This window comes from Prionailurus viverrinus, unplaced genomic scaffold (assembly GCF_022837055.1).
Source record: "Prionailurus viverrinus isolate Anna unplaced genomic scaffold, UM_Priviv_1.0 scaffold_35, whole genome shotgun sequence".
Taxonomy (NCBI): Eukaryota; Metazoa; Chordata; class Mammalia; order Carnivora; family Felidae; genus Prionailurus; species Prionailurus viverrinus.
The window spans coordinates 8,095,765-8,122,574 of record NW_025927605.1 but is presented as its reverse complement, the minus strand read 5'-3'; the positions used below and the strand labels follow the sequence as shown (position 1 = coordinate 8,122,574).

The 26,810-nt window shown below is 57.2% G+C and overlaps 1 protein-coding gene and 1 long non-coding RNA gene across 2 annotated transcripts in view; one reads left to right on the top strand and one right to left on the bottom strand.

Moving 5' to 3' along the window:
• ITGA3 (integrin subunit alpha 3) overlaps positions 1-20,427 on the bottom strand; it is a 30,920-nt gene extending 10,493 nt beyond the window's left edge. Inside the window, exons 1-17 of the mRNA XM_047845740.1 lie at positions 20,142-20,427; positions 19,493-19,700; positions 12,101-12,228; positions 11,699-11,778; positions 9,912-10,161; positions 7,951-8,037; positions 7,353-7,560; positions 6,699-6,895; positions 4,190-4,278; positions 3,926-4,062; positions 3,668-3,754; positions 2,616-2,683; positions 2,406-2,542; positions 1,477-1,626; positions 1,282-1,379; positions 800-947; positions 491-559 (exon numbers count right to left, since the gene is read on the bottom strand). Of these exons, the coding sequence (XP_047701696.1) occupies positions 491-559; positions 800-947; positions 1,282-1,379; positions 1,477-1,626; positions 2,406-2,542; positions 2,616-2,683; positions 3,668-3,754; positions 3,926-4,062; positions 4,190-4,278; positions 6,699-6,895; positions 7,353-7,560; positions 7,951-8,037; positions 9,912-10,161; positions 11,699-11,778; positions 12,101-12,228; positions 19,493-19,700; positions 20,142-20,244 (2,244 nt within the window). The 5' untranslated portion in view covers positions 20,245-20,427. The remainder of the gene's footprint in view (positions 1-490; positions 560-799; positions 948-1,281; positions 1,380-1,476; positions 1,627-2,405; positions 2,543-2,615; positions 2,684-3,667; positions 3,755-3,925; positions 4,063-4,189; positions 4,279-6,698; positions 6,896-7,352; positions 7,561-7,950; positions 8,038-9,911; positions 10,162-11,698; positions 11,779-12,100; positions 12,229-19,492; positions 19,701-20,141) is intronic.
• A 12-nt stretch (positions 20,428-20,439) lies between these two features.
• On the top strand, positions 20,440-25,830 carry LOC125158525 (uncharacterized). The gene is made up of 4 exons (XR_007149434.1): positions 20,440-20,570; positions 24,244-24,438; positions 24,535-24,791; positions 24,967-25,830. It is a non-coding gene; the product is annotated as an uncharacterized LOC125158525 (long non-coding RNA).
• The last annotated feature ends 980 nt before the right edge of the window (positions 25,831-26,810 follow it).

Sequence of the window (26,810 nt, the reverse complement as noted above, 5' to 3'; positions counted from 1 at the left end):
AAGGGGTCTCCACCTGGCCACCTGTGTCCACTCTTCCGCCTTGCTAGCCTCATCCTGCCTCCCTTTCCCCTTCTTCTCTGTCAATGACATCTCCGATGCTTTCAAGCTACAAGACTTTCAGCAAGATACTGTACTTTCTAAGCCTGTATTTTCTTTCTATAAAACAGTATGTACCTCCTCAGAAGGTTGTGAGAATTACAGCATAAAAAAAGTGCCAAGTGTTGGACTCAGGGCCTGGCACATAGTAGGTGCTCAGCAAAATCCAGTTTCCTCACCTCCACCTGCTCTAGCTTTGTGTGTAGCTCCCTAGTGGCCCCAGTTTTCTTAGTCTCTGGGTCTCTCCTCTTGCCCCCCTGTATTTCCCTGTGTCCTACCCTGGCTCTTTGCTTCAAGGAGGCCTGGGAAGCAGGCAGGCAGAAGCAAGGTTAAGGTGCTCATCAGAGTAGCAGCCTGGGACCCACAGGGCTGGGAAGGTCTGGCCAGCACTCACCCTCTGGTTCCGTTTGAAGGGGTTCCCCAGCTCACAGACGATGGTCTCATTGGCCTGGCACGTCCCAGCCTGAGGAAAGATGACAAATCAGGTCAGCCCCTTCCCTGTGACACTGGGTCTGATGCCGGAGAGGCTTGAGCACCGGGTTCCCCTAGCATTAGGGACGCTGCAAGCACCTGAGGAAGCCCAGCCCAGAGGAAGGAGGGTGGACACACGACAAATAAGAACACATGTAAACGACATGCATATAAGCATGCAAATGCTCGGCGGAGCCCCAGTTGGGCTCTTTGCTCCGCGGAGGGCACTCACGGGGCGCACTGAAGACAGCAGCAGGGCGGGAGGCACCTCCAGGGTGAGTAGCGCCTCGTGGGCGTCTTCCCCAGCCCGCTCCCTGCTCCGGGTGTTGGTCACGTTGATGCTCAGGTGTAGTTTCCGGACGTCTCTGCTGTAGTGCAGCCTGGGGCGGGAAGGAGACCAGGGTGAGCCCAGAGCCCCGCCCCAGGCCAACTAGGCTCCGCCCCCCAGGCCCGCTGGTGAGGAAAGCCCCCTTCTCGGGACAGCAAGGCCCGGCCCTCTAGCCTCCCCCGGAGAAGAAAGCCCCTTTCCTGGCCGGTGAAGGCCAGCCTGAGCATCCCCAAGGTCAATTAAAGCCCCGCCTTTCCCTGAGGCCCCTCCCCTCAGATCTTCCGGGGTCCCTCTGATCTCTGACCTAAAGGGCCCCGCCCCTCATCTTCAGTTACCCAATGAAGCCCCGCCCCGCCCTTGGCCGTTCTGCGCGGCCTGGACCGCACCTGCTCAGAGGCTGCCCCAGCTCCGACACGAAGGCCGCCTGCATCTGCAAGTTGCTGTCGCATATGTTGTCCTGGCCGCACTCCTTCTGGAAGTGAACCTGGAGGAGGCCGGAGGCGTAAGGGCCCACCACCCATACCGCCCTCTCGCTCCACAGCCCTCCCGGGCCCCGCCCTTCCGACCCTGGCCCCACCCACCTCGGTGTGGTTCTCCAGGGACTGTGCCTGGTTTAGGACCGGGTACGCGTCCAGGGACCGCAGCCCCAGCCGAGGGCGCTCAGGCATCCGTAAAGGTAAAGAGTAGTTCATGGAAATGATGATGGGACGGAGTTTGTCGCGGACGTTGTCCTGGGGAAGGCGGGTGGGTTGAGCCCAGGGCTGCAGTCCCCTTCCCCGCCGCCCCCCACCCCCAGGTTGAACCCTCACACCACACTGAACCCTCAAGGGGAAACTGAGGCCCCTCCACACTGAAAAACCCCGATAGGACTCCTCCTCCCCAGAGATGGGGGGGGGGGAGTTGTTGAGCCTCCCTTCATCCCCGAGGTCCCCAGGTTGTGCTCTCTCTGTTTTGTCTTTTTATGTTTATTTATTTTTGAGAAACAGAGACAGAGTGTGAGTAGGGGAGGGGCAGAGAGAGAGAGAGAAGGACACAGAATCTGAAGAGGCTCCAGGCTCTGAGCTGTCAGCACAGAGCCCCACGCCGGGCTCAAACTCACAAGCCCTGAGATTATGACCTGAGCCGAAGTCGGACGCTTAAGCTTAACGGACTGAGCCACCCAGGCGCCCCCGTGCTCTCTTTTTCAACCACGATATCCTAGAGAAGGGCTGAGCTGGTCCCCCGCTCACAGGCCTCTTTTTCTCCCAGACACAAACTAAGCCAAGAGTCTCACACCCCTCACTTTTCTCAGGGGCGATGAGCCCTTTGGCGCCCATGCTCCCTCCGAGGGTCTCTCTCTCTCTATCATATGCTGCTCCCTGTACCCCCTGCAGACCAATGGCCTTCCAGGCCACCCTCCCCCTCCTCTGCCTCTGGGGAGATTCCAATCCCTCCCCCCTGACCTGGTGGGACTCTAGCCACCTCCTGCAGAGATCCTGGATCAGTGTCCCACCCCTCGCCCCTCCCTCACCATCAGGAGCAGTTCCAGCTTCTGGCAACGCATGTCTGGCATGGAGAAGAAGCCATGGAAGACCGCTGACTGGCTGCGTGCAAAGCGAAGCCTAGGCGGCCGGCGGTCCCGGTCGGCCTCCAGGGTGTAGGCCAGGGCTGGAGGTGGATGGGGTGGTTAGCAAGCGGCCAGGTAACCACGCTCCTCCCCGCCCCACACCCCCACACTCACTGATGTTTCTCCTGTAGTTGGGGTTCCCGGCACTCTGGTTGTAAGCAAAGCACAGCTCCACCTGCACGCTGTTGGGAGGCGGGAGACACATAGGAGGGCCTGCTCACAGCGAGACCCAGTTATCCAGGCCCTGGCTCTCACCCCTGTACTGGGCAAGGGGAAACCAGGGCCCTTAGAAGGAAAGGCAGGGACAAAACTGGGGAGTCCACACAGCTGGTTTGCGGTGTCCCTGGTTTCTTCCCTCCCCACTCCCATTAAAGCCATAGAACACAGGGTTAGAGGTCACCAGTTGGGAAACTGAGGCCCTGAGAGCAGAAAGAGTTGTCTGAAGTCACCCGTTGGTTGGTGCCCTGCCCAGTCTTGTATAGGACCTGCTGTCCAGATCTCTTTCTCCCACTCACCCCTGCTCTGTGGCCCTTTGCCTTCTGATCCAGGCCTCATTCACGCACAGACCCCGGGGGTCATCACCATTGTTATTACTGTCACCATCTTAGCAACTAACACGTTCTGAGCACGTAGGGTGTACAAGGTGCCGTGTGAAGGGCTTTGTGTACGTTATCTCATTGAATTATCACAACAATCCTGCAAGTTGGTTATTATTGTTAACTTTGTTTTATAGGCAACGACTCTGAGGCTCAGGGGGGTTAACAGTTTGCCCAAGGTGGCTCTCTGTCCTGTCCCCCTAAGTGTCTCCCTCTCCCCTCCTCCTCTAGGAACCCACTCCCCAGAGCCCACCCCTGTATACCACTGCAGTGGGCATAGCTGGGATTTATTCAAACACTGCAGTCCAGAGCTCCCACTCCAAACCCATGCTCGACTACCTCCCCCCCCCCCCCCGCCCCGACCAAAGTGGGTAATTTGCCTATTACCTCCTGCAAAGAAGTCGGCTTTTTAATGAGGTTGGATAGGAGGGGCAATGCTAACCCCAAGAACCAACCCTCTAACGGTGGGATATCAGGAGTTGCCAGGGGAGGGGTTTGGGAGCCAGGGTCCTTCCTGGCGTGCTCATATATAGAGAAGTGGGTGGACAGAGCAGGGGCCGAGAGTCTTACCAGGAGGTAGCTGTGCAGAGCGCAGGGTCCAGCACGGATGGCCTGGCTACCAAGGTCTTGTGGAGGATGTTGATGACCGGTCGCGCCCTGCAGGGAAAACACACAGACACCAGTGCCTCCTGCCTGCCCCCTGTCAGGCCAGGCCTGGGGCTCACGCTTGCATGGACCCGGTGCCCAGAGATGGTGGACAGAGGTGGGGCTCCACGCAGACAGGGCTGGAGGAGAGAAAGGCCCCCATCTACCATTGCCCTGGCTTACCGCAGCAGCACAACGTGGTCTGACAGGCTCCCCACTAGGAGGTCCGGGTAGAAGTTCTCATCCACGTCCATCCGTCCACTCAGTGAGTAGCCAAAGGTGGCCAAGCCAGGCAGTCCCAGCTCCTCCCCAGGGATCACCTGGGGGCAGGGGGAAGCGGTGGGGACAGGCTCAGGGTGAGCTCTGGGGAGTGGGGCAGAGGGGGAAGAGGGAGAAGGTGTCTGCGGGGAAGGAAGGCAAGCCCCCTTTGTCCCTGTCCATCCATACCTGCTGCGGCTCTCTGAGGAGCCCCCTGGAGCTGCTGTGATAGATGTACACTTTGCCCAAGCCCTCGAATGGGGCTCCCACAGCAACGTCTGGGGAAGAGAGGCAGGACGGTTGACTCTGGGTACCGTGGGCCCTCTGTCCCTCCAGCCTTGCGTTCCAAGGCCACAGGGGCCAGCATGAAACTGACCTCACCCTGCCAGGCGGTGCTTCAGAACATCAGGGAACAGAGCTCGATGGCTGGGGATTAAAAACCGCGACCATCATGAGCCCAGTTGCTTCCTTTTAAAGTAGGTCTAGGAGAGGCAAATGACTTACCTAAAGCCATACCGCAAGTTAACGCCAACGGGCAGGCCTAAACTCCAGATTCCTGGCCTAGTGTTTGTTTTTCCTTGTTATAGTACTTTCCATCTCCTCTGCCAGCCTCCCCTTCAGATACCCGGTTCTTCTAATCGCATTTACCAGCAGGGCCACAAAAAGAAGGGTTCCCCATTGGTGACTTTGCCACGTAGTTATCAAGCACTGACCTCATTTAATCCTGACAAGAGTCCTAGGGGGGTAGGTACTCCCATCCCATCTCACAGGTGAGGAAGCAGACTCAGAAAACCCCGAATCACACAACTAATGAGTAGAAAAGAGGACAGTTTGAGTCCCTGTCTGCCTACCACTGGGGGCTGGAATTTTAATCACACGATAACTTTTCTTGTTAAGATTCGTTAGACTTTAGACTTTTAAAATTCTAACCAGTATTGGGGCGCCTGGGTGGCTCAGGCAGTTGAGCGACCGACTTTGGCTTAGGTCATGATCTCACGGTTTGTGAGTTCCAGCCCCGCGTCAGGCTCTGTGCTGATGGCTCAGAGTCTGGAGCCTGCTTCTGATGCTGTGTCTCCCTCTCTCTCTGCCCCTCCCCCACTCATGCTCTGTCTCTGCCCCTCCCCCACTCATGCTCTGTCTCTCTCTATCTCAGAAATGAATAAACATTAAAAAAATTTTTTTTTAGGGGCGCCTGGGTGGCGCAGTCGGTTAAGCGTCCGACTTCAGCCAGGTCACGATCTCACGGTCCGTGAGTTCGAGCCCCGCGTCGGGCTCTGTGCTGACAGCTCAGAGCCTGGAGCCTGTTTCCGATTCTGTGTCTCCCTCTCTCTCTGCCCCTCCCCCATTCATGCTCTGTCTCTCTCTGTCCCAAAAATAAATAAACGTTGAAAGAAAGTGGAGGGCTAAAAATAAAAAAAAAATAAAAAATAAAAAAAATTTTTTTTTTAATTCTAACCGGTATTTCCACAAATAAGCCCCGAATGTTTTATGATCTTCTTAAATTTTACTACACTCTTTCTAGTTTGCCGTTTTTGATTTGACAAGGCCTAGGTAACCAGAAAGCGAAGCTTGTTAGAAAAGTATGTAAAGGAAAAGTAAGTAGGTCCTGAGTAGAAACCAGACAACTCTTCTATCAGTAAATGCTTAGGCTTTGCTAACCGAACTTTCTAGCACCTATTTTGGCTCTTTAGAGGCTCCTCTGCCTTCCTTTCAGTTCTCAGGTATGTTCTGGGAAATCAAGGTTGTCAGAAAAAGTGGTTTCCAGATAAGCTGGGTGCTCTCATGGCAACCAGGCTCTTCCTTAATCTGTCCCCTTTCCTTGACACCCCAGGTCTAATTGGTCCCCAAGCCCTGTAGAGCACTGGACACCCTCTATATCTGGGCTCCCATTTTGTCCCAGCCCTTAACACCCCACATTTGATATAATACGTTCTTGGGGCACTTGGGTGGCTCAGTCGGCTAAGCATCTGACTTTCGCTCAGGTCATGATCTCACGGTTTGTGGGTTCGAGCCCCGCGTCAAGCTCTGTGCTGACAGCTCAGAGCCTGGAGCCTGCTTCAGATTCTGTGTCTCCTTCTCCCTCTGCCCCCCCCCCCCCCGCCCAACCCCTTGCACTCTGTCTCTCTGTCTCTCTCTCAAACATAAACATAAAAAAATATTTTAAGAAAAGAATACATTCTTGATCTTAATACCCCAGCCTTGCTCTCCCCCAATCATTCCATATCACCCTCCAGAATCATCTTTCAAGGTACCAAGCTATCAGATCACATCCCTGCCCCAAAACCTTCTCTGGACACCCCTCCGCCATTACCCACACGTAAAGCCCCAGTTCCTCCGCCTGGCTTTCACAGCGTCTACCCTGTCTCCACAAGGCCCTTCCGGTCTCATCTCTGACGTGAACACCCCACATCCGCTCAATTTGGGCAGATGAGGGCAAGTACCCCATGCTCATGTTCTGCCCCTTGTGTTCCCCTCCAGTGTGCACACTCAGCCCAGACTCCGATGCCCAGTGGTACATCCACTCCTCCAGGAGGTCCACCGAGCTTGCCTCTGGTGGCTCCCTCCGCACGGCCTCTCTCTATGACTGCTGTGAGCTCCCTGGCCCTGGGCCCCAATCTCCTCTTCAGGCCCTGCCAAGGCTGGTATGCGGCTGGCACTCAGTCAGTGGGTGTGCTGGGGCAGGAGTGCTGGCTCATACCCTGGAATCCGTCCTGGTTGATGTCACCAATGCTGGCCACAGAGAAGCCAAAGGCAGAGCGACTGGGGCCGTGAAGAAGGAGGGAGGGGTGGGCAGGGAAGGAGGTGCCTGCCTGGTTCATGAAGACATAGACGGCACCCCCCACCTCTTCTTTCCGCTCAAAGTAGTACGGGGCGCCCACCAGGAGGTCCTGCCACCTGCACAGGAGAGAAGGAGGGGAAATGGGAGTGTGGGGTCAGCCTCCAATATACAACAGAACTCTTGTTTAGCAGGTACAATTGTGCCAGAACACACGGCTATACAAATGGCATTTCTGGTCACGTGAAGGACATGGGAAGGCCAACATGACCCTTTAAGAGGAACCGTGTGTCCTGGAGAAGCCATGGAGCCGCAGATCACACCCAAACAACCCACATCCACTAGAACCATAAACTGACAAACGGAGACGCAGGTGTCGTGCAATTGACATGTAAATACCCGGAATCGCCTAGTGTCTAATTGCAAATCAACGCGCAAATTTGACTTGCAAATCCCTGTAAACAGCATGCAAACAAATGAACAACCGCAACCCTCCATTTCTCTGCCCTGTGGCTTGCACAAGCCTGCCCCCCTCACCATTCCCCCTGGCCCCCGAGAATGTCCCTGGATTCTCACCCATCATTGTTCAGGTCTGCCAGGGCAATGGCGCTCCCAAAATAGGCGCCCACCTGCGTGCCCTCCAGCACCTGCCTCCGCCGTAGGTCTCCGCCTGCCTCCTGGCTCAGCAAGAAGACAGCGCCCATATGTCGGTGCCGTGGGGCACCCGTCACAATCGTGATGTCCGTGGGGTGCAGGATGGCGCTGCCCACCTGTACTGTGTACCCTGGGACGAGGGCAGGGTGGTCAATCAAGGCTCAGTACACTTTCTCCCCTTCCACTCTGGACCCAGCCCCCCCAAGTCCCCCAAATATCTTCTATTCCTCTATCCCAAGTTGGGAAAGAAAGTGGACCGTGGACGCCCAGCCTCCAATCCCGCCCGCACACTGGACTGTGACTTCCGTGAAGGTAGAGACCTTGCATCTCGGGTGCTCAGAACAGGCCCGGCATATAGGCGGTGCTCAACGGGCGTGTGCTAGTTGAACTCAATGGCCCTCCTCACACCTGCACCGTGGCCTCGCTGTCGTACCCGGCACTGAAGGTGAGAGGCCAGCAGGCTAGGAACTGAGCCCCCTTCTTCCTCTACCACCCAATGAGCCACCACAGCAGGACTCACCAATATAGAGGTTTCCTTGGTCCTCTGGCTCCTTGTAACTATATTCGGATAAATCCCAGTCCTTCCGCTGAATCATGTAGCTGTTTCCTTCACAAGAATTTCCGGGAGGGGGAGGAGAGGAGTTTAGATCACCACTGTCTTCATCCTCCCTATCGAGGTCCCCCTGCCACCCCTACCCCAATAAGGACAATAATAACCCCTTCTATTTGTGAGCACTTCGCCATTGGCAAAACCCGTCCCCTTTATTTTAATAATTCTGTGAAGGAGAATGATGATGCCCGTTTTACAGATGAGAAAAACAAGGCTCGGGGATGGGAAGCAGTTGCAAGAGACACGGCTAGAATCTGGTCATCCAGGCTCCTGGATACTAGATGACTCTTCCCTCACTCTAGACCCCGAGGCCAGACGCCAGGCTATTATCTCCTGGTTCTGCCCCCAAACTCAGGCTGCCTACCTGTCCCCTGCTCCATGGGTCTGCTGCTGGAGAGCAGCCACTGCCCTGCTGAGGTTCTAAAGGACCAGGGGGCAGGGGAGGCAGGACCAGAGGACTGAGCAGAGGCCTCAGTCTCAGGTGAGTCGAGCTACAACCATGCCCTGGGCTACCTGTTGGTCAAGAGGAAGGCCTCTCTCTGCCGGCTGATTCTACAATAACGATGCAGTGAGGACAGAAGGCTCACTGTGGCTACAACACGTGTGGTGGACACAGGTAGACGTGGAAGGGACGGGAGCCCTCAGACACCTGAGCGGCAGCGTGGGGCACAGCAGTTACAAGCTCGGCTCTTGGTACAAAGAAATACTCTACAGGCCCCCAAAAGATTGCCCTACAGGTACCGATGCGAAAAAATGCCCATAGCTTATTGATAAGTGGAAAAGAGAAAGTAGCAGAATAGCACGTTTAGTTGTGATTCTGTTTGCGTGTGTGTTTTAAAAAGATATCTTAGGGGCGCCTGGGTGGCTCAGTCGGTTAAGCGGCTGACTTCGGCTCAGGTCATGATCTTGCGGTCCGTGAGTTCGAGCCCCGCGTCGGGCTCTGTGCTGACCGCCCAGAGCCTGGAGCCTGTTTCAGATTCTGTGTCTCCCTCTCTCTCTGACCCTCCCCCATTCATGCTCTGTCTCCCTCTGTCTCAAAAATAAATAAACGTTAAAAAAAAAAGTTTAAAAAAAATATATCTTTAAAAAGACATCTGGATATCCTGGGGGCGCCTGGGTGGCTCAGGCGGTTAAGCATCTGACTCTTGGTTGTGGCTGTTTGGGCTCAGGTCATGATCCCACGGTTGTGAGATCGAGCCCCACGTCGGGCTCTGTGCTGTCAGGCGGATTCTTGGGATTCTCTCTCTCTCTCCTGTGTCTCTGTCCCTCCCCCTGTTCACACGCGCACGCGCAGTCTCTCAAAATAAATAAATAAACATTAAAAAGTTAAAAAAAAGAGAGAGAGATCTATATATCCTAAAATAAATCGGCGGTTCCGTGAGACACTTAGTAATCTGCACAGGGAAACAGGACGAGGGAAGTGGGTGGGAGAGGAGGGGCACTTAAACTGTTTTGTTTTACCAAATCCTTCTGCCCCAGTCAGCAGTCGTACCAGGAGCGTGTTTTATGGTTTTAATAAGGTTTCAAATTCTTGAAGTGGAGTCAGATGGACCCGCGCTCCAGTCCAGGTTTCGTAACTTACTGTTGGCCTTGGGCAATTTACTTTACTTCTCGGAGGCTCAGCTTTCCATGAAATGGGTATAATGATACTGCCTCATAAGAGTATTTTAGGATTGCTTAACATAATACGTGTAAAGCCTCCGGCACATAGTAGGCGCTTTAAAATAGTAGAGGTGCTGGCGATTGCCGATATGGGCAGAGAGATCTCTTCTGCCCTCTGGTGGGGAGGGTCTGGGCGGGCTGTCCCGGGTGGGGGTGGGGGGGGCTGGCTGGGAGTGGGTGCTCCTCCTCCCGTCCCCCTCGGTCCCCACCTTTCCAGTTATAGGCACCCGGAGCGCCGAAGTACACAGTGTTCTGGGTGAAGCCACCGCTGGTGCCCAGCTGGCACATGCCCGTCTCCAGGTAGTCCGTGTTGCTGTTACACATCTCATTGTGGTACGTCTGCCAGTCATCAGTGGGGTCCAGCTGGAGGTCATTGCCCCGCACATAGCACTTGCCCACCATGCGTCGCTGGTCCTCGGACCCTGACCACAGCACCTGGGTGTAGCGGTGGGCACAGACCTGGGGACACCCCCCCCCACAACACACACAGCCTGAGCCCGTAGCAGGGACCGAAGACCCGCTGTCTCCTTGGCCCTGTGCACCTCTGGCTTTGCTAGGGAGGACTTGGAAGAGGTGTCCTGGCTTGTTTTTCTTCCCACAGTGACACCTGGACCTGCGTCTCCTTTCCGGGATTTGGAAATCTGCTCTGAAGGTTGGGAACACGTTTTGGAAGGCCGGGAGGTCCTGGGCGGGAGAGTGGCTTACAGATCTTGGCAAAAGGAAAAGGGGAAAGGATGAGGGGATGTGGGATCCAAGCTCTCGGGTCCCAGACAGAAGCAGAGAATACTCCAACCAAGGCTGTCAGGCTCCTGCGTCTGAGCTCCTCAGTACTGGGCTAGACTGCTCTGCCCCTGTCATACCCCCTCCCAGCACACTACAGGGGCTCGACAAAGCGTTGTGGGGCAAATCGATGAGAACAAGGTGTTTGTAAAACAGCCAGGGGTCAGGTGAAATCCAGAACTAGGCCTGGGTCTCGTGTGCTTGCTTTCTGTGTCTCCTTCCAGCCATGGGCCTGAGTCACTGCTAAGCCTCCGGTGCCAGCAAACTACGCGGCACACAGTAGGTGCTCACTAAACATTTGTGGCATGAACAGACGGGTCAGCGGACAATTGTCGAAGGGCCCAGGATCTAGGACTGCCTTAAATGGAATCCTAGACCACACCATCCATAACACGGTTCTAAAACGGCGTCTCAGTTTTAAGCTCCGACATTTGATGCAAACCCAGAGTTTAAAACAGTGTTCAAAGGTCATGGAAATTGCAACAGGGATGACTATGGGGGTGGCGATTGATTGGAAGGGGACACGCTCTCCGGAGTGATGTAAATATTTCTTTAATGGGTATCTGTTGACACAGGTGTTTAATGTGTCAAAACTCACTAAAAGGTAAAATCTGTACATTTCGCTGTCTGTAAATTTCACATCAATTTTTATGAATAAAAGAACGGTCTATCTGGGATTCAGAAATTGAGACCCCCCCCCCCCAGGGGCCGACACTGAAGAATGCAGCCAGGAATTGGCAAGTGACAGCAGGGAGTGGCCCCCAAACCCCAGCCGGGTGAGCTGGGGTCAGCAGGGCTGTGCCTCTTCCGCCATCAGCCTGTCAGGAAGGAGCGGGCCCAGGCCGCACTGCCCCAGGCCTTCTCTGCCCTTTCCTCCTCACAGTTCCCTCAGCTCGTTCCCACGAAGGGTGAGCACCCCGGGGGGAGGGGTGGCGGTGGGGATGGGGGGAAAGGAAGTGGGTGATTCAGACAGGACCCAAGCCATGCCAGGCCCTAGGCGCATGCCAGCACCCCTCCCCCCACCCCACTGCCACATAAGAGTAGGATCGAAGGGCCACTCAGGCCCCTGGAGACATACAGGCATAGAAATGGACATCTGCAAGGTCCCAGCTCAGTTACCCAAGACCCCTCCCCTGCCCTCTGCTTCCCTCCCCAGCTGCTGGGAAATGAAGGAGAGGGCTGGGGTGGGGGGAGCTGACAGTGAATACCCACTTACCAGGACTCTGCCCGCAGGGCCCTGGCTGGCCACAGTCACCCCGAGCCACATGTCCTCAATAATGTGATGATCGGGGTCACCTGTCGGCATGGGAGGGATCATGAGCCGGGGCACTCATCCTCCCTGTGCCTGGAGCCTCTGAGGGCCGGGGTTGGTCTTTCTGGACCTGTACTCCTGCAGACAGCATCCCCCCCCTGCCCCTCCCCCAGCCCGCCATTAATCTCAGCTCCACAAATCCCATGTGGTCCCCCTCTCCTCTAAGAGCTCCCTCCTCCCAGCTGGACAAGAAGGGACTAGAAACTGCCCAGGTAAGCCTGATAGCTCCTCCAGATCATTCTCTCTGTGCTACCCCCCTCCACCAGACCCCTGACCCAGCGCTGATCCCCAGCGCCTTCCCCTCACTTTTCTCAGAGATGTTCATCCGCACACAGTCATTCTTGTAGGCAGTGAGCGGGCACAGGTACACAGCACCGGTCCGGTTGGTATAGCCATCAGGCACGGCGAGGTCCCGGGGAGCACCAGCCAGGAGCCTGGGGGGCAAGGAGGTTGGTGAACCCGAGCTCAGACTCCCCAAGGCCTGCTTCAAACAACTCCCTGTTCACCATGTTTCCAGAGCATCTGCTGGGTCCCAGGTGCCAGGCTGTGTGCCAGGATCTGGGGTCAGGAGATGAATGGATGCTGGCCCCCGCCCTCCAGGAGTGGCCAGTGCAGGGGAGGCCGGCAAGAAAACAGACATCTGAAGTAAGTGCCTCAGGAGACGAAAGCGGGGAGCAAATCTGCCCAGATCCAGTGTGGGGCGCAGTCAGGGAGGCACACAGAAGGGGGAGCCCGGCCTGTGCTGATGACGATGAGGAGTCACCAGGAAGAAAGGGAGGGAGGGCAGGCACTTCAGGCAAAGGTGTGACATGTGCAAAGGCCAGGAAGTATGAGCAAGCAGGGTGACTCAGGATCCGCAAGGCCCCTAGTACAGCGGGGGGCAGGGGGCGGGGTGGGGCCACACAGGAGGGCAGGGTGGAAAGGGCAGCCACAGAAGGATTTTTCTAAACAAGGGAGTGACAGGAGCAGATCTGGGTTTGGGGAGGAATGTTTGGCATCTGAGTGACACGGTCGGATCTGGCTTCTGGAAGGAATGCTTTGGCTTCTGAGGCGAAGGTAGACCGGAAGCAAGTCTGGAGGAATCCTGGCACAGGTCAACTTCCGGGGGGCCTGAGGGGAAACCGTGTGAGGGGTGGGGTGGGCTGCTGGAGGCCTGGGTCCTTCCCCTCTAAAGTATACGAGGACTTCGGTCCAGGGGCTGGCAACAAAGAATAGAAGGTAACGAGTGAATGCAGCGAGTGTCCCCTAAACCACAGCCAGATGAGCCGAGGTCAGCAGGGCCCTGAAGTGGCTTGGGTGATACTTACTCTCCCCCCACACGGCACCACCACCACCTTGAGACAGGCACACAAGGTGCAGGGGGCTGGGTACCTGACACTTTGGACAATGGGGCCGCAGGGCAGAGTTCTTGGCAGTGGGCACCAGCGTGGGGATGGGCGAGGACAATCACGTTGCCCCCAGCCTGCCTAGAACCGGTCTTTGGGGATGCTAACCGCAAGTTCCTCCAAGGGTGCTTAGGGCCCTGGCCACCCATCCCGTCCCAGAGAGGTGGCTATTGGAGAGGAAGGCAGATCAGCCTGGAAGCAGGATCTCAGAAGACGGTCCTTAGCCCACCAGCATCAGAAATCTCTGGCATGTTTGTTAAAACAGCAAAGCCCTCAGCCGACCACAGACTGTCCGAATTGCATCTGGGGGTGGAGCCCTGGAACCTGCATATCTAACATGGGCACCTCAGTTTGAGAAGACAGCTCTACGTCCCCCTTGCTCTTGGGGCATCATCTCCCGGCAGCCTCTGGACATTCGGCCAGGCCCGCCTCCCAGACCCTGATGGACGCAGCCTTCTGGGTGACGGGTACCTCCTAGGTACCCCTCCATCTGGCCCCGGCAACACTATCACCCTGAGGCTTCCGGCTCAGAACTTGGGCTCTGGGCTTCCTGCCAGAGTCTGGAGGTGCACAGCAACGGCCCCACCTGCAGCTCCTTCCTGGGACCTGTAAGCAAGGGCTGCAGGAGGGGGCAGGGCAGGGCCCAGGCAGGCCGGGACCTGGGGTGCCTCCGCCCACTGATGTCAGGAATGCGCTGCCTGGGGGTGCTGGCAAGGGGGCGGGACTTCTGCCTGCACCTCACTCCTCCTCGGGCTCAGACCTCACCCTGGGAAGTGTGGCTGGGGGCGGGGGTGCGGCTTCTTTAAGCAGAGCAGTGCTAGGAGGTGCGGGCAGGAAGGCTGGCAGGGCACCAGGGTGGCAGCCGGGCCCGGTTAGTCATCCACTGTCTGGGCCGGAGAGGGTGCCCGGTGAGTCCGCTGCCTGACCACCCATGGACATCTGCCCCCGGCGCAACTGACAGGTGAGAGACAGAAGCAAAAGCCCGTGGGAAAGGAACATTCCAGCCAACCTGTGGGGAAAAAAAACCCTGATGGCCTGCTCGCGGGGTTTGTTCTGCCTTGTGCGGCAATTTCTTTTCCCTCTCTGAGCTGTGAGTGCCTCATCTATAAAATGGGGACAGCAGCTGTCCCACCAACCCTGGAGGGGGGACAAAGGGGTTCATTCTTCAAGAGGGCTTTCTGACTATGAAGTCATGGCCAACGTGAGCACCGTCCGTCTGACTCCTTGTGGCATCAGGGACTGGCCTTAACTTACTCCCAGGTGTCCCCCCTCCACCCAAGCACCCAGGAATCTTTGCCCCACCGGGTTTAGGGGACCTGGAACCAAGGGCAAATAGCAGACTAGTTCGGTTTAGAGGGAGCAGAGGTCGGGACCTAAGTGGCACTTCCACAGGGGTGGAATCACTAAGGTGGGGGTGGGGCATTCTAGCACGGTCGCTCAGGTTTGGCTGAAGGTAGAGGCTGAGGGATGGCTACCGTGACCTTGAAGGGGTAGGTCCAGGCCTCGGTGGGCGAGGAGTCCCTGGGGAGCCCCGGCTGCAGTCCAGGGCGCGAAATGCAGTGGCGGTGTTGCTGGCCCCCCGCTGAGCTCTGACCAAGTTGTTGGGGTGGGGGGGGCTGGTGAGGTGGCTGAGGAGCCGGGTGACCGTGACCTCCTAGCTTTGCTCATCTCAGAGGGCATGGGCTGAGGGGCCCCTCCTCTTAGCCCCCTGGGGTACCGAGCAGGCAGAGCCAGGCACGAATGGCAACTAGATTGAAAGAAATCCCTTTGCCATCTATACCCATTCGGCCCTCACCCTGCACCAGCCTTGTGCCCACTGATGGGCAGTGGGGCAGGGCTGGTGCCCTAATTCCAGCCCCACATCCTAGGCCCCTCCTTTCCCAGAGATTCCACAGGGAGCCCCCCCCCCCCAAACCCTTTCGAGTATTTTTAGCTCCTACTTGGCCTGCTCGGAGGCCCTTTAAGGCCCTCTGGCTCCCAGCCCGGGATCCAGTGGGTCTATAGCCAGGGAATGGATGGGGGAAGGCTTGTGCTGAAGGTCAGGTCCAGCTTCCTCTAGCCACAGCCAGGTGTGGGAGAGACCTTACTGGCACGTAAACTGAAGTGTGAAATACCATGCAAATGAGCACCTCTGCTACCTGCTTTCGGGTCTGGTCCAGATCAGTGAGTCCAAAAGCTGACCCCTCCCAGACCACCCCCGAGCCCACCCTCTGGGCAGCAGTCAGAAGAGAAGGGAAGCTAGAGGGATGCTTTACCTAGCTCTGGGAGCACAGAAGAAAGGAGGGAGATCGGACAGCCCCTCTCCTGGAGCCGGGCTGGGGCCCTCTGGGAACTAGGGGGATGGATGAAATGACCTCTCAAGGGCTTTCAAAGAGCTGCCTCCTCAGCCTCTCCTTTGGCTTCAGCCAGAAAGCCCCCTCCTGGCCTCTGGGGAGTCCCTCGAGCTCCAAGTCCCATCAAAGCACTTCCTCACCCCCATCCCATCACTCTTCCCGGAGCGGTTCAAAGCTAATGCAACAGCCAAGCAGAAAGCAGCAGAATGGGAGGAGGCTGGGGAATGGGATCCAGGAGCAGTTAAGGCACCAGGCTGGCCCCCTGGGGGGCCCTGGGGTGGGCTGATGCTCAGAGAGACCGCCTGTAAGATTCAACTTCCCAGGCCCCTGGCTTCGGGGGGGCGCTGGGGTGACTCAAGTGGGAAGCTTTCAGTTACCTTGGAGGAACCAGAGGGGCCAGCACTCAGACCACAGGCCCGGTGCCTTACTCCTCAGGCCGGGAAGCGGGTCGTGCAGGGCACCCCCTCCCCTTTGAGTCCCGCGGGGTGCGGGTGGGGGCAGCTCCCAGACGCAGGATCCCAGCTCTGCGCCCATCCTGCTGCCCGAATTAGCCATCTCCCCAGAGGCTGCTCCTGTGGCAGCTGAACTGTGGCCCTCTCCGTCCTCCCCCTACGTCTGCCTTACGCTGCCCCCTCTCCCTTCTGGTGACTCAGCCCAAGAACCAGAGCAATAAGCTGGAGGCAGCGAGACAATGAGAGAGGACAGGAGAAAGAGGCCTTGGCCCCAAACAAGGAGTCTTTCTCATTTCATCTCCCTCTTGCTGGCTCCTTAGTATTTTTTCCGTGTTTGATTCCTTAGGGCGTTCTTCGTGCCGTCGAACCTCAGTCCCCTGCACTGCGTCAGACATCCCCTTCCTCCTTTGTTTAGCTCTGGCCAAATCCCTTCCACTTCTTTTTCTACCAGATCAGCCTTCCCCTGCCTCCTGCCCAATTTTAAACCTCCTTGGCCTGGACTGGTCACTGGAGAGAGCCAGAGGAAGAGGGTACCACGCGTGCGGGAATTCTCCCGCAGCCACGGCTGCTCTGCCCATTTCCTCTGGCACGAGGCTTGGAAGCTGCCAGGCGTCTGCCCTGCCCCGGGACACATGTTTTAGGAGAGCACAGCAGGCAAGCCTGGTTCCTACCTACCTACCTCAGATATGACCTCATTTGCCGGGAGCCACAACCACCTCCGCTGCCCCAGGCTCCTCACTTCCAGGCAAGGGCAAAGGGGAGAGAGAGCCCCAGAGGTATCTTCCATAGCCCACAAGGTCAGGCCAGACCAAGACAACTGGATTCCCAGGAGGGAAGTACAGAGCAGGTGCAGGGGGCTGGGGGCAGGGGCCATCTCCCAGAGGAATAGTCCCTCTGCTTCCCCCGGGCTCCTCATGCGTCTCGCCCAGAAGCCCAAAGTCCTTAGTCCTTGGCCCTGCTCCACACCCCTCACTTCCAGAGACTGGGAAGCTGGGTTGGAGAGAGCTCTGATGTTGCAGACGGGGAAATCCGGTCCAGAGATAAAGGTGAACAAAGAGGTCCACACCTGGGTTTTTAACCACTTCTGGAATAAGGCCTTCTTTGAGAATATGATGAAAACCACACTCCTCCCCTCCTCCTGCCCCCAGAACAATACACAGACACACGATATTTTCAGGGGCCCCTGCATCTCCCAGAAACCTTCTAGGAACCCCAGGCCAAGAGTTTTCTCAGGACCATGAAATCTCTCCCCTTTCTGAGGGGCTTTGCGGCTAACAGAATATAAGACTTGACTTGTCGGTTCCCCTCAAGCAGCTGTTCGCATCTGGCTCCACAGCTGGCCGCAGCTAAACCCAGCTGGCCCGGCTGGCTCTCCCCAAGGGCCAAGGGGCAGAATTCGGCGAGAGGAGGAGAGATGAGCCAAGAGACAGAGCCACCCCCGGGAAAGACAGGACATCTGAGAGACTGGCCCACAACTCTATCTAGAACTACCTGCCTCTCCAAGGTGCAGTCGTTTTAGAACCTTCTGGGCTCCTGGCACGCCTAATGCCATCTCCAGCTGCCCAGGAAGAAAAGTAGAGGTCCTCTGCTCAGCCATCTTGGTCAGTGAGGGCCCGGCTCTGGCACGAGAGCCCTAAACTGCTCCTTGGAGACGTAGGCATACACACAGCACAGAGATATACACACTATCTCACGAAAGCCGAACTAGAAGTCATGTTGTTCTCCCCCTGACATGCAGAGAAATTAAGACTCAGACATTAGTGACAGATCCAGGACTGGAAACTGGCAGTGGGACTCTGGCACCTTTTCTCTCTCCTCCATGCCAAGTTGCCTCTTATAGGCCAACAGAAGCAGGAAGGAGCATATAGATCCAGGTCCAACCCCACTTTGGGGAAAACTGGCCCAGAGAAGGGAAATATCTTGCCCAAGGCCACATGGGGGTGGGGGTGGGGGTGGGGGGGTGAGGCTTACAGAATCCATTATTTACTCCAGTTTTTCACTGTTTAATCTTGCCTTCCTGGTCTTCTCTTTACACTATGCTGCCTTATATCATGCAGATTCAGGATTGAAAAATCCGAAAAGCTTTTTTGGGGCTGGGGCAGAAAGAGCACCAATATAGAAACTTGTGCCGATGGTCACTTAGGGTCTCCAAAAGACGAAGGGCAGCCCGAAGTTGCTGGCGCTGTGCTGGGAAGGGTGTGGTGGACTGGGCCCCTGCAGAAGCGACATGGAGGCCAAGGAGGTAGGTAGACTGGGCTGGGGCTGGGCCAGCAGGGGCAGAGGCTGAGGCCGGGGCAGAGTTTGGACTTTGGATATTCCAAGCTTCCTCAAGTTTCTGCAGGCCCCAGCCAACGTTGGGAAAGGCTTCAATAACACCCTGTATGTGCCTATGTCCTCTCGCTCAGCTGGAGTTGGACACCAGGTGGGGGGAGATGTCTGGCAGGTCCCCCAGCCCAAAGAGGTTGGGGGGGGGGCCTGCCCACCTGTCATAACTCCTTCCCTCCTGGGGTGGCCTCCCCTGCCCCAGCTGCCTTTCTCTCCCAAACGCCAACCCCAGCACCAGAGCCCATGGCAGAGAACCCTCTGAAACCTGCACACGCCCCTCTAGACGCGAGTGTGCACCATGGCAGGGGGGATGGGGGGAGGAAACACAAACAGCTGGATGCAATCTCCTTCTCTCCTCTCCCCTGTGGCTAGCTGCTCCCCCTCCTTCTCCTTACAGCTGTTGGGGAAGGCGACCAGAAGAGAAAAACACTCTTTCCCTCTTCAAACCAAAACAAACACACTCAGGGTTGAAGATTCAACATGAATCTGTGGAATGCAGGGAAGATGTCTGGTGGGAGGGCGTCCCTGCTGGGGGTGGCTTGGAGAGCAGGAGACCAAGCAGGAGGTGGGACAGCTCCCTCGACTTCGCCATCCTCAAGGGGTCAGAGGGAGCTCCTGGACAGCTCCAAACGCCCACACTGGCCCATCACTTCACCCAGCAACTGCCCAGCAGCTGAGGAGGCCCTCCAGTCCGGCTCTGCAGAGGGAGGGTGTGGCTGGCATGGCCGGCCGACTAAAATGCGAGGTGTAAAGGCCTGGGAGGGCTTAAATACATACGCCCACGGGTTCTTCCCAGGAACGGGGGAAGAGGGATCCACTAGGTGTTTATTTTCCCCAGGTCCCAGCCCTGGAGAGAAATACTCGGTACATGAGGTCCTCGGTTTACAGAATGGGAGGGTGCCCAGGAAACGGGGATCCCACTTCTAATCAAGAGAGGTGTGAAGAGCCCAGGGGCTGAGTTTAGGCAGGTTCTGGCCCGGTCAGCACTTGCCAGCGATTACCGACCCCATCCCCTACCCAACCCCTCCACTTCCCGCCAGACCTTGGCAACAGAAGGGCTGCCCAGGTCCCCGCCCCCTTAATCCCGACTCCCTAGAGCCGGCGGCGGCCCCGCGGGCCTGGAAGCCCGGCTGCGCCTCGGCTAAGGATCCGCGCACCCTGCGCACACCTCCCTCCCACCCCACCCCCGCCAGCCTCACTTACAGGTAGCGCTGCTGCCGCTCCGTCTGCCGATGGAGGGCGACCGAGTAGCCGAAGAGGCTCCCCGGGTTCCTGGCCTCCTTCACCACCAGGAATCGGGTGTCCAGGTTGAAGGCGGAGGCGACACGGCCCCCGGCGGCCACCATCAAGGCGAGCGCGCAGAGCATCGGGCGCGGGACGCAGGCGGCGCGGCGGGGGCCGGGGCCCATGGCTGCGAGCGGGGGCCGGGGCGACAGCGCGTGAGGGTGCGGAGCTGGGAGTGAGGACCTGTTCACCTGCTGCCCGCGCCACCGCAGAACAGTCGCGCGGGCCGCGTCGTTGAGCACCGCAGCGCCGCGCTAAGTTTCTGGCCCCCGGCCCCGGTCAGTCTCACGTCCTCTCAGGGTCTGCGCTCTCAGATTCCTCTCCGAGGTTTGCGGGTCGGTTCTCCCGCCTGCCCGGCCGCCGGGTCACCGCCCCCCCACCCCCCACCGCCCCGGGCACCCTGCCCCCAGCTGGTCCTGGCCGCGCCCCCTTGGCCGCACTGTGGCCCTCGATCCCGGCTCGGCGGCGGCTCTGGGCACGCAGACCGGTGGACCGCAAGGAAGACCGCAGGGAGGGGTTCCCTCCGCGCGCGCCCCGCCTCCCCACGCCCAAGCCCGCACCTCCCCACCTTGCGCGCCCAGCCGGGGCTCCGCTTTCCTTCCGGGGAAAGAGAAAAGGTCCCGGCTCCGCCACCGCCTCTTAAAGGGGCAGCATCGCCCCTCCCTCCTCATCCTCCCTCACCAGGCTCCGCCTTCAGCCCCAAACACCTGTCGGGAGCCCCCAAAGGCTTGGATTTCCCTTCCCCGCCCCATGCTTCTCCCGAGAAGCGTCACACACACCCCCCCACCCCCACGCCCGAGCAAGATGGATTGGACGGGCGGGGCCGGGGGTGGGATTTGTCCGGCCTCTTTGCTCCGGTTGCTACTGCTGCTGGAAAGGCAGTTCCAGGCGCGGCCACCTCTGCGGGCCCGGCTGGAGAGCCCCGGCGTTGGCGTATCTGGGAACCGACGTCCGCGCGCCGCTGGCTGGAATGCGCCCGGCTCGCCTCCGCGGCGCTGTGAGTCCCCGAGAGGAGGCTGGCGGTCTCTGGGCGTTCTTCCTCGCACCCAGGCCCTTCGCTGTCCTTGTCGAGATTGATTTCTCTTGCCTACCCGCCCTCGCCCACCCTGATCCGGGCTGGGAGTGGTCCCTCAGCAAAGCCAGACGGATATTTAGCAGTGGTAATAACCAAGCATTGCTAGTTGTAGTAAGCCACAAGACAGCAGTTCCTCCAAAGGGCTGAGCCTTCTCGTCTCCCTTATAAGCTCGTCGGGGTGGAAATGAGTCCCTTCTCCTTAGAACGCACTGTGTGGCCAGGGAGCTGGGCCCAGACCGTACACGTATCTCATCCGCTCCTGCCTTCAGGGCCCAGCCCAGCAGAATCCCAAAGGTCTCCTCCTACTCGGGCTCAGACGGAGTGTTTGGAGACTGGGCGGGGACGGAGCCCCCATAGGTGCGTGATGGGTGGTGCCAGGTGGAGGTTGGTGGGCGGGGCCCAAAGGTCTCGTTATCCTCAGAAGAATCTAACCGAAAGGGAACTTCAAGAGGTCACTATCTACTTTCTTGAATCTGACTCAGATTTCTCATATTGAAGCACAGAGACCCACTTCTGCTGAACATTCTTTTCTCCAGGCTGAAGGAGCGTTCTTATTTTGGCCCAGAAATTCAGGCCTCAGCACTCGCTCTCTTGAAATTTGACTTAGAGGGCCTATCTCTGAGAGTTTATAATAGTAAGAAGAAAACTACTATGTAGCAAGTGCTCATGCAGCAGGAACTATGCTAAGTGCTTTACAAAGATTATTAAAATTTTTTTTAACATTTATTTATTTTTGGGACAGAGAGAGACAGAGCATGAACGGGGGAGAGGCAGAGAGAGAGGGAGACACAGAATCGGAAGCAGGCTCCAAGCTCCAAGCCATCAGCCCAGAGCCCGATGCGGGGCTCGAATTCACGGACCGTGAGATCGTGACCTGAGCTGAAGTCGGACGCTTAACCGACTGAGCCACCCAGGTGCCCCTACAAAGATTATTAGATTAAAGCTTCGCAACAATCTTCGAAGATTATCTGTTTTAAGATGAGGCAACCGAGGCTCAGAGAGGTTAAGCAACTTGGTGAAGACCACACAGCTCGGATTTTAATCCTATATTATCTGGCCTCAGAGTCCTCCTTGACCACTTATGCTAATCATTAACATTTGTACAATACTTGGGGCAGCTCTAGGTTTTTTGGGGGTGGGGGGTGGGGGGGAGCCTGAAGCCTGTACAATTTGGAGCCCTCTTTAAGGAGAGGAATAAAGAGCTGGGAGTACAAAATTAGATTCAGAGGCTGGAAAGGGACTTGCACGTTATAGTTTATGAATCATTTCACGTGCAGACTTCTATTTCACCCTCCTGGCCTCTCTGTGAAGTCAGGATTATCATCCTCACTTGACTTATGAGAGAGTCTGGATGTCCAAGGTCACACAGCTCATTTGAGTTGGAGCTAGGACCGGAAGCCCCTGACCACACCTATGTCTTTAAGAGATGAGTCCCAGGCAGATGTTGGTCAGACAGCCAGATGCATCTAAATGAAAGCAGCTGCAGTAACAGCGTTCTCTGTGATGTTCTGCGAGACGACATCCATCCCTGTCTGCCCTTAGGACAGCATCTGTTCCCGAGCTGTGACTCCCAGAGCCACCCAGCCTCTCCCCGCAGTCTGCCTTCTAGTCTAGCACCCATAGGGCCATCTAAGGTCAAGGAACAAGAAGCTGACCAGGATGGAAGTTGACCAGTTACCTTGTTCCCCTTTGGGCTGGCTGCTGGGTCCTCCACTGCATTCCTGGAGGAGGGGAGACGTCCAGGGCCAGGAGAGCAGGGGCCAGGGTGGCTGCTTGGTGTGGGCAGGGGTCCCACCTGACACAGCTTTGAGCGTCCTGTGATGACAGATGGGCTCTATGCCAGGCATTATCTCTTTGGCCATCCCAAACAGGAATGACCAGCATGTCCGATCCCAGGGCTGGGAGCAGGAAAGGGAGGAGGGATGGTGTTTCCACTCTAGGGGAGTATCCTGAGGGAATGTGGGAGCCAGAGCAGGGCGCCTGGGAGGGGGGGGGGATCTCCAGCTAAGGAATGTGGGGGAGTGTCAGATAGGTCTGGGGGAGACAGAGCAGGGATGGAGGGAGACGTGGACACTGGAAGGGTCTCTGGGCTAGAGAGATGCAGAAAGGGAAACCGTAAGTTCATGACAAAGTTCTGAAGTCCTCTGGTTCCAGTGATGTGTCATCCACGGCTTCGTCTCATTCGTCAGTTGACTTTATCATGTCAGCTCTGCTCTGTGGAGAAGGGGCCCTAGTAGCTACAAAGGTAGACAGAGAAAAACAGAGACACATGAATAACATGCCTCAGGAGGACCCAGAGTCCATTTTTTAAACTTTTTTTTTAATGTTTATTTATTTTTGAGACAGAGAGAGAGAGAGAGAGCAAGCAGGGGAGGGACAGAGAGAGAACGGGAGACAGAGGATCGGAAGTAGGCTCTGTACTGACAAGCAGTGAGCCCGAGGCAGGGCTCACACTCACAAACAGTGAGATCATGACCTGAGTCAAAGTGGGATGCTTAACCGACCGAGCCCCCCCACCCCCCGGCTCCCCTCGGAGTCCTGTTTTTGATTGGCTGCTGACAGCTTGTAAGCACCCCCTCTCCCTCTTCCCCTTTGCCCCACACCTGGACAAGCTGATAATAAAACTGGGGGGCTGTGTTCCCTCCTTTGGCATCCATGGAGGATTCGAACTCCGTCAGGCCTTCTCTGCTCAAAAGCTCACTTTGATCTCACTCCCCAACCACAAGAAGGCAATCTCCTTTCCTTGCTCTCCCTGGCTGGTTCAGACCTTGCTCCACACGCCAGCCCTGCTCTCCCCCAGAGACCTCAATTATGTAAATAACAAACCTTTTCATGCCCTCTTGGCGTGTGTGTGGCGTCATCAGTCTTGAGATCAAGCAAAACCTTGGGTGGGGTCCGTCTGCCTCTGGGGGAGCCTGGCAACAAGCCAACTCTGGGTTGTGCTGTAAAGGCAGGGAGGCTTCTTGGAGGAGGAGTATCTGGACAAGGGAGAAGGGAAGGACTAGCAAGACGGGGGCCTCGGGACAGAAGAGGGCAGAAGAGCCGGGGCCTGGTTTGGGGTGAAATTTCCTCAGTCGCAACAATGACAACGTCAAGATTCTATAAAGGCGCCTCGGTTTATTTAGCGTTTGCTGGGTTTGCGCTAGCCTTCCTCTGGGTGACCACTCCCGACCCTATCTCGCTCGCCCAGAGCCCCAGGCTTGCTCAGTCCTCACAGGAAGGTCAGCACGCAGATGGGGTGTGCACAGGCAGCTGGGGAGAGAGGTGGAGCAGAACTGGGGTGCCGTGTGTGTGTTGAGTGCAGGCTCTTTTCGGCCTTCTCACCTTGGGCAAGTTACTTTCCTCCTCCGAGCCTCGATTTCCCCATCTGTGCAACGAAAGGGCTGGAGGAGATCTCTCATTATTCCCTCGCCGGCATCCTGTGTGTCCTAAGGCTCCTAACATTTGTTGAACTAAGTGGATGAGATCTCTGCTATTGAATTAAGACTCAGGTCTCTATCTCTGATCTGAATTGGAAATGCAAATTACTGAGGAGGGAGGGAGGAGCCGTGAAGCATGAATGGGTTTATCAGATTTCCTTTCTCCTGTGACCTAGATACCGGCAGGCGCCTGGTCCCCCGCTCAGAATCTGTCAGCCTCAAACATTCATTGACAACCTACGATGGCCTGGCACAGAGCTGAGAACCTCCAGGGGTGTCAGAGACGAACCAGAACACCTTCCAGGGAGGCCTTCACCTTGACCCCATATTTGAGCTTTCACCTTGACCCCACATTCAGAGAGCTCTCAAATGTAAACAGCCTAAGTCTGCACCACATTGTATTTTAGGGCCGGGGGGGGGGTGGACGGGCAATGGGGGTGCCACGCAGTCACTCTTGAATCTTCCAGGCCTTACGGTGACTTCCAGTCTGGGCTTGCAGTGTGATTATAGAAACCCGACGCACAGGTTTGTTGGAAAACAGTAGAGCTGAGGCCCAGAAGTCGCTCACTACGAGATAGTTGTGCTGCACTGTGGATTACGCTTGTATTCCCAGCACCCGTGACGGTCACTCACACGCGGTAGCGCGTCTTCAGCCACCGTGTGTCCAGCTGAATTCAGTTGGCCACATGCTCCGTACGGCCCTAAATCAGAGAACACAGTAGAGGTGAGCGAGAGGCCAGCTCGGTCTCGTAAATATCCTCTTGCTCCCGTCCCCTCCCCCACCCTGGGATCCTGTTGGGACAAATGTCTTGGCTCAGTGGGTTGAAAAGGAAAGTCAGAATTCTGAAGCATGAATTGCTGTGCCCACTGACTCACTTCCTCCTCCCCACCCACTGCAGACCCAGCCGGGCCCTGAGTGACACAGGTTGCAGCCTTCTCCCTGCCCGTGCCCCTCATCCGAGCACTCCACCCCCCAGCCCTCGCTGCGGACCTCACCCGTGAGTGGAAGGGGCAGTGACGCCAGCTGCCCCTGATCTGAAATGCGCTTGCAAGTTTTGGTGAGCTAGGGGGCAGGGGGTGGGGGTGGGGGACGGGAACAAATTCTGCTCTCAGGACCTTGAGCCTGACGTGCAAGGCAGAGCACCCCTCTGGAGTTTGACCTGGGAGGCACCAGAAATTCATTCCCCTCCTCATAACGGGCGCTCTCCTTTCCTGCCAGGATCACAGAAATTCTCACCATGAGGCAACCTTCCTGTTGCCCTAAGGCCTTGTCTCCCGAACGTTCTTATTAAAAGGCAGGGAGCTCACCTGGCAGGGTAGCACGTGGGCTCCCTGGCAGGGATGGGGCAGGATGTTACAGCATCTCCCACAGAGCCCAGGGCCCTGGGTTATAAATGATTCAGGCAGCAGGAAGGTAGGGGGAGGGAGGGAAGAGGCCAGGGCTGGGACAGAGAATGATTTAATGGAGGGGGGTGGCAGGCAGGCCCCTGGCACTGTCCTTACTGGTTCCCAGTTAGCGTGATGGGCAGTGAAGAAGGGATTTCACTTTCCTGCAAAACAGTGCCCCCGAGTCTTGGGCTTTTCCCTCTGGAGGTCCCTTGCCTGCCTTGTCCTGGGCTCCTCTGATGGGAAGAAGAGTTGTAAGGGCTTGGGGGACGTCACGGCCACTCCTCGGTGGCAGAACTGCTCTGGGCAGCACTCCTGACCGTGGCTCGGAGGCGGAGCGCGGGCACAGCCCATCTGGACTGCCGAATGAGATGGAACTCAGGGGTACGGTGTGGGGGGTGGGGTGGGGGGAGACAACCAGATGCGCACGGGGACACAGGCCCAGCGAGGGGCCACGGGCGGGGCAGCCGGGCAGCAATCACAGAGGCTGCAAGGGACACGCTCAGGAAAGGCTTCGGCTTGCCGGCCTTGGAACTGAAGGCAACGGCTAGGTTCACTCACCCCTGGGAGTGAGCCGAGAGCCTTTGCGGCTTCAAAAGACCGATCCGGGGTGGATGCAGGGATGGACCCGAGAAAGGACGAGGACCTGCCCTGCTGCAGAGATGTACATGGACGTGAGAGATACGTGGGTGAGGGCGGGGGCAGGAGCCGGTGGCGCGTCGGTGCAGGGGATGCGGGGAGAGGTCAGTAGCCAGTAGCTGGCGAGTCCGCGGGACCTCCGGGGACTCCTAGGTGGAGGTGTGTTTGGCAATCTGACAGAGGCCCCGGGACAGGGGTGGAAGAAGACAAGGCCAGAGGCCGGGAGGGCCCCCCAAAGTGGCGCGCGCCAAACCTTCCGGCAGAGGGAAGATCCTAGAGGCCTTTCCCCAGAAGCACTAGCCTCAGCTTGGATGTCAACCGGGCTCCTTGGGGTCAGGCTTGGCCCGCAGCAGGCTCCCCTGAGATAGTTCCCAGGGTCTCTCACCACCTGCACCCTGGACTCCAGGCCTCAGCTCCGTCCTTTCTTCCCTCTGGCCCCCTTCTTGTTCTAACTCTCTTGGTTACCACCCCAGAGGCCCCCGCTTCATTCATTCCCTGCCTACCCTCTTCTCTGCCCCCACAGACACCCTTAGGTGTCCGAACAATGCACAGCTGTCCTTGCTGCCAGTGTGCCGGGCAGTGGAGCCCCTACCCCAACGTGCATCACCTCTGACTCACCTTTAGTCATCTCTGACCCTCATTTCTTTGCAAAGAGGTGACGGTCATGCCCAACTCTGGGAATAGTTGGGACATAACTGAGACCATACCTGAGGTGCAC